Raw genomic sequence first — 6,926 nt, forward strand, 5'->3', positions numbered from 1 at the left:
AATCAACTTAAGGTTTAAAAAGAGGGAATCTGGAAATTACAGGGATGGAATCTAAACTTTTTTTTTTACAGGGTTGTTTTCCGGATTTCGCCCAAATGGCAGGGGGCAAAATAGCGTTTAACCCTAAAATTAATCAATTTGCAAATGAGGAAAAAAAAAACTCATAAGCTTACACAGCACGCATTACGAAAAATTAGAAAGAAAAAAAAAACTCTTCCCATCAAAAAACAAATAAACGGTCACGATTAAACACACTTCTCTACATCTAATCCCAACCCGAAATTGAAAATTAACCGCGCATTTTTCAAATACATTTGCACAAAACAATTTTTTTTTATATTTATTTCTATTTCCATCTATTTATTTAATATATATATTTTACTGACTGAAGCAGAAGATTAAACACCTTACACCATCCTATTCCGATTCTTCACCACCATCTTCATTTCCCTCTTCACCAAATCACAGATTCAAAAATTCAAAAATGAAGGGAAAAACCCCAAAACCTACCAAAGTTAGGGGAAGAAAAAAGCTCTCAAATGGCAGAAACACTTTACAGCTTCACTTCAGCAAATTCTCTCTCAATCAATACAAACCCTTACCAACAACAGCTTGTCCTTCCAATGCCTTTTGCCTCCGGACCATGATCGAAGCCGAGGCCAACGACAGCCCCACCGTAAGGGATGCAAACGAAGCTGCCGAAACAACGGATTCCAGAGATTGTATTCTCAGTCAAGATTTATTCTGGTAAACAACTCTTTATCGCCTTTCGTTTCTTGGATTCCGTTGTTTTGATTTGAAGTTTCTGATGCATGTGTTTGTTTTTTGTTTTTGTTTTAGTTCGCCAGATTATTTAACGCCGGAGAATCAACGGATTTTTAACTGTTTGACATTCAATAAGGTTTGTGTATTAGTGAATTTACTGTGTTGATACTGATTTTGTTCAGTGTTGAGAAATTAAAATGGATTTCTTTTTTGTGATTTGTTATGTAGGATAATAGTCCTTGCCCTAGATCGCCGGAGAAATTGACGACGACTAGAAACAAGAGATGTAGGCTAGGTATGTTTTTAATCTGATTTTTTTTTTGTACATTTATATATGTATTATTCTTAGTGCAATGGATAATTAGAAAACCCGTGATGTCTGAGGAAACTTGCAGAAAACTATGTAAAAAGACAAGTTTTTATACCAAATTAGACTGCCAAATGACCTAGTGGTTGGGAGAACTGGAATTTGAACCCTGGAGTACTTACTTTCTAGCTAAATTTTGGATTACGAGAGTCCCTTTCCCATGAGAACTGTGTGGTTAACCTAAAAATAGATTACTTGTTGATATTCTTATCAAGTTTATCGAAATGAGATTGTTTTTAGCTGCACAACTTGATTCACCATGTTTGTGATACATCATTGTATGGATTGGATTGCATGAAAGAAGTATATTTGCAAATTAGGTAATTCTTCTTTAGGGGGTTTATGGTGGGAGAGACTGTAGTGGAGATAGTGAATTACATGTCTCACGCCATATTCAGAAATAGGATAAACAAATATATGTGATAAATACCCTGAAAGCATTTGGTTATTCTATACTCCAGTCACCTCCAAATTTTACATAATGGCATTTTTAGAATACCTGATATCTGTAGTTTCTGTGTAGTTCTCCAATTTTCAATTGCATGACCGCAATTTATATTGTTTGTAGACAATTGCCACAAAAGAATATCAATCTCCTTTTTATGAAAGATCTCTAGATTACACATATCTAACTGGAGGGTGGGAGTTATGGGTTGTCTGTACTCTATACCGAGTTTCTGAATAAAAGTTTCAATATATCTGGTGAAAGTGTAAGACCATTGTAGAGTGTAGTTATAGTCTGTTATTCTTTATCACTCTTCCTTTAGTCATTCTTACACTACATTGAAAGTTATAGCAGAGGTTCCCACTTCCCACAACACGGAAACAATTATTGCTAGTTTTTTTCCCATCTTTCTCAATGCCTACATTTATTTACCCATTTTTTCTAATCCATATTCATACTTGTCATTTTCATAGATGATGTCTACGGAAGGTCTCTTAGCTCTCCCCTTTGTAGTGACCATCAACAAGATGTGGAACTTGATAAGGACTCTGTTGCAGAGGAAGTATCTCTTGCAGATGAATTTTCTCTTGATAAATTAAAAGTAGCTGCTAAGCCAAATCCCCAGAATTATGTGTCACAATCTGCAGCTGCATTGCGTTGCAGGGCTATGCCCCCTCCTTGCTATAGGAACCCCTATTTAAAAGATGTTTCACAAAAGGAGACAGATCCCTTTGCAAACCAAAGATCCAAATGTGCAGGTATCTATCTAGTCAATTTTTTACTAATTCTTTCATTAAATACTGGAAAAGTCATCTTAACTAGCAGGATGTCGGTTGAAATTTTATTCATTCCTATTTCAATTTCTTAACTGCATATTTGTATAATTGTAGGATTCTTCCCTAAATTTACATCCGATGAGGGTCTCTCACGCTATCGCACTGATTTTGAAGAGCTTGAGGTACCGTGATTTTCATTCTAATCAATGCTTTGAATTCGTATTGCGTTCCTTTCATTCAACTTCAGGGTATAACTTTTACATCTCTTATCAGCAAATTGGCATAGGGAACTTTAGTTGTGTTTTTAAAGTATTAAAGCGAATAGATGGCTGCTTGTATGCTGTGAAACGCAGCACTAGACAGTTACACCTGGAAACAGATAGGTATCATGTCATGTTCATACTATGGATGTTTCTTCTCTTCTAGAGTTTAGCCACTGACAATGATTTTCTGACATTGAAGGAGAAAAGCTTTGATGGAAGTTCAAGCTATGGCAGCTTTGGGTTTGTATTTTATGGTTCTCTCTTTTGTTTTCTTGTACATAAATTTGTTTTTCTTAATTTCATTTATGATCATGTCTCTATAGGTTCTAATCAGAACATTGTGGGATATTATTCTTCATGGTTTGAAAGTGAGCAGCTGTACATTCAGATGGAGATATGTGATCATAGCTTATCCAAATACAAAGGCTCTGAGTTATTATCAGAAGGACAACTCTTAGAAGTTTTATATCAGGTGAACTTCCTTGTGTGACTTTGATGCATATAGTTTTACATAATTTGTTGAACTTGTATTCTTTGTTCATACGTTAATTGTTTTGATTGATTGATGTGAAAATTTGGATAGGTTGCCAATGCACTGCGATTTATACACGAGAAGGGAATAGTTCATCTTGATGTTAAGCCTGATAATATTTATGTTAAAAATGGTGTTTATAAGCTTGGTGATTTTGGATGTGCAACTCTTATTGATAATAGCCTTCCAATCGACGAAGGAGATGCCCGTTATATGCCCCAGGAAATCCTTAATGAGAAATATGATCACCTTGACAAGGTTGATATTTTCTCGCTGGGAGCTTCTATTTATGAGCTCGTTCGAAAATCACCTTTGCCAGAATCACGATGTCATTTTTCAAATCTAAAAGAGGGCAAGTTGTCACTCCTTCCTAGCAATACAATGCAATTTCAAAACTTGCTTAAGGTACCACACGTTGTTTTCTTCCCGGAAATTGCATGGGGTGTGCATCTCATTTTATGAATTAATAAAATGCTGTCTCTTCTCTATGTTTTTCCCCGCTCTCTAACTGTTTGCTTGTTTAGCTAATGCGGTGCTGCATAATGTATTATGCACGGCTATGACATGCAATGTGTGGTTTGTAGTCTCGTAGGAGCTACTTAACAAACTAGACAAATATTTATAAAAATGAACTATGATTCTGTTGTTTCTATATGTTGTTATGATCATTGTTAATATTTGTAACCTACTAGTGTAGTTTTACATTTGTGTTATGACTTAGTGGAAGATAATCATGTTGTACGACATCTCAAAAACTGTTTTTTTTTTTTTTTTTTTATACAAAATGCTGCAAATTTATTGACTGAGTCAACCAACTATCACATTTAAAGTTCATAATTTGCACAAAGGATTTTTTTTTTTTGCAGTAACACGGATTAGTAAGATATGATACTTCTACAATGCATATTTTCACATATTTTTGAACATTCATCTTTGTAACACTTTTTCTTGTACTTAGTAACATAAATTTTAAAGACTTAAAAGTTTGTGTGATGTTTTGTGCTCCCTTTTGTTGGGCCAATATGCTTGATTCTATGATATATCTGATGTTTTGGTTTGATATTTATTCAGGCCATGATTGATCGTGATCCAGTTAAGAGGCCGTCTGCCCGAGAGTTAGTAGAGAATCCAATTTTTGACAGGGTCTTAAGAACAGCAAAAAATTGATTCACAACTCGTTTTTCACTTTTCCTGCTGGACCATCGTCTATAGAGATTAGTGTTGACTTTTCACGGCCAATATTGTGAATGTTTTTTGGTTATATTTATATATATGCACCTGATATTTCTCATGTTTGGTGCAACTTTTGTAAATGTAATGGTCCAGGTAGGTATCTGCTGTACATTGTAATGGACTTTAAACCTACAAGTGCTAGAACTTTGAATCCCATAAATGTTTGACTGTTGTGTTTTTTTCCTGGGAATTTGTATGTTAGAGGGTTATCCCATAATTGAACATCTCCAGTTCGATAGAGAAAGGCACATCAAGTAAGATATCTCTTTGGCAATCGGCAGATAAATACCTATATAGGAAGCCTGAACTGAAACCTGAAAATTGTTCCCTATAAGAATCTTGTTTAGGGCAACTACTTTCATTTACAAGTGCGTGGATTTTGAGCTGTTGTAATTTTACTGATTATCTCATTCAATATAACAGTATATTTAATGTTTCTTACAGAGTTTTCTGTACATAAAATATGGGTGAAGCAATTGAAATTATTTGATTCTTTTAGAGATATTATTTGTGACACCTTGTTGAAATGTGTGAATATTGTAGCATTCTTTTTCTAAATATTTAAGCTAATGCCAATGAAAAACTTATATTTTCTTGTCCGAAACACAGATTCAGAGCAAAGGGTACAAATATATTTCTAGAATAGCTATTGTTTGAGTTTTTTCTCGTAATAAATTTAGAAAAATGAAATTTTAACAATCAAAAGGTGAATGTTTATATAGTATTTTAATGATTAGATGTGTAACATTAGGATTTAATAATCAATTTTATAGATTTGAGCTATATACTACTGTTGAAATTGTTAAATTTAATTTAAGCAACTAAATTCAAACATAAATTACTTTGAAGTGATTGATTCACACACACATATATTATTCACCTAACTATTAACTAAATATTTCAAAATCTAAAGTTATTATTAGAAGTTCTGATTATAGTCAAAGTTTTTATTTGATACATTCTCATATATAGAAGACTCAAGTAAAAACTGATATATATATATATATATATATATATATATATATATATATATATATATATATATATATATATATATATATATATGAGGAGGGTTATATTGACTCCAAGAGTAAGTTATAATAACTTACTCCACATCTTGACCATTAATTCTTTTCAATCTAATGGTTAAAAATAATAAGGAATAGTTTTCTCTTTCCACATTTAATGACTTATTGTTTTTAACCATTAGATTGAAAAGATTTAATGGTTATGATGTGGAGTAAGTTATTATCACTTACTCTTGGAGTCAATATAACCCTCCTATATATATATATATATATATATATATATATATATATATATATATATATATATATATATATATATATATGAGGAGGGTTTTATTTACTCCAGGAGTAAGTTATTATAACTTACTCCAAATCTAGACCATTGATTATTTTCAATCTAATGGTTAAAAATAATAAGGAATTAAATGTGGAGAGAGAAAACTATTACTTATTATTTTTAACCATTAGATTGAGAATAATCAATGGTGTAGATTTGGAGTAAGTTATAATAACTTACTCCTGGAGTAAATAAAACCCTCCTCATATATATATACACCATGAAAAACGAGAATTATTGTTATCAACTATTAGATTTAACTAACGTTTTAGATTTGATAATTTCATATAAATAGCACCTTATTAAATTTTTTCTATTAAACTAAATATTTAAAACTTCTATAAAAATAAGTTGTTACCGAAAATATTTTTATTAGGATTACGAAATTGTTATTAAAATATTGTTAAATAATTCCTCACAATCATACCTAATTTTAGTTAGAATATTATAATAAAATATAATACAAATGTATTTTGTATTTTTGTTTAAAATTAAAACCGTCTAAATAGTATTTGCAGAGTTTCTCTCTTCTCACAAAGTGTGAATATTCTTTGCAATTGCAATATTCAAGTATACAATAATATGGGTTACTTTCTATTTATAGATTTTGGGATTGTTTACTCCGTAATCAAAGTCTAAAATACAAAACCCAAAATACCTAATTCTGCTAACACTACAAAATTAGACCTAAGTCAAAATTTCTGTCGAGCAACTTGCTTTGACATTTCGACGACTAAACAAATTCGACAGACACTAGGTTATTTCGACACTACCTTATTTATGTTGAGCAACCTACTTCAACACAAGGAACTATAATCTCAACACAAAATCCCATAATCGCTCGAGTTTTAAATTTGGAATAAATACTTGTCTAACAGTATTGATAATTTGCATTTGATCAAAGCCAATACATATACATATTGTCATTTTTATATGGAGGAAATTTAAAAATCACTAAATTTAACTAGTTAATTTGTGATAAATATTTGCCTAATGTAAAAAATTGTATGTTCAAGCTATTTGTTAGGCAACTAATTTTCTAAAAACAAATTTTATTATCATTTTTATATGGATATTTAAAAATTACTAAATTTAGCTAATTAATTAGGGACAAATATTTGACTAATATTAAAATTGTATGTTTCAACTATTTGTAAAGGGACTCATTTTCTCAAAAACA

The 6,926-nt window shown here is 31.3% G+C and overlaps 1 protein-coding gene across 1 annotated transcript; it reads left to right on the forward strand.

Annotated features, from left to right (window-relative positions):
• The first annotated feature begins 366 nt into the window (after positions 1–366).
• On the forward strand, positions 367–4,822 carry LOC131612990 (wee1-like protein kinase). The gene is made up of 10 exons (XM_058884719.1): positions 367–747; positions 841–901; positions 994–1,060; positions 2,051–2,335; positions 2,468–2,535; positions 2,627–2,736; positions 2,816–2,856; positions 2,940–3,088; positions 3,200–3,553; positions 4,220–4,822. Exons 1-10 carry the CDS (start codon positions 485–487, stop codon positions 4,313–4,315), a joined length of 1,494 nt encoding a protein of 497 aa, XP_058740702.1. The 5' UTR covers positions 367–484; the 3' UTR covers positions 4,316–4,822.
• The last annotated feature ends 2,104 nt before the right edge of the window (positions 4,823–6,926 follow it).

The sequence above is a fragment of the Vicia villosa genome, linkage group LG6 (assembly GCF_029867415.1).
Source record: "Vicia villosa cultivar HV-30 ecotype Madison, WI linkage group LG6, Vvil1.0, whole genome shotgun sequence".
Taxonomy (NCBI): domain Eukaryota; kingdom Viridiplantae; phylum Streptophyta; class Magnoliopsida; order Fabales; family Fabaceae; genus Vicia; species Vicia villosa.

Coding starts and splice junctions, on each gene's coding strand:
- LOC131612990 (XM_058884719.1), top strand. CDS start 485: ATGAAGGGAAAAACCCCAAAACCTACCAAAGTTAGGGGAAGAAAAAAG. Junction 2,336..2,467: donor CCAAAGATCCAAATGTGCAG/GTATCTATCTAG, acceptor GTATAATTGTAG/GATTCTTCCCTAAATTTACA. Junction 3,554..4,219: donor AATTTCAAAACTTGCTTAAG/GTACCACACGTT, acceptor ATATTTATTCAG/GCCATGATTGATCGTGATCC.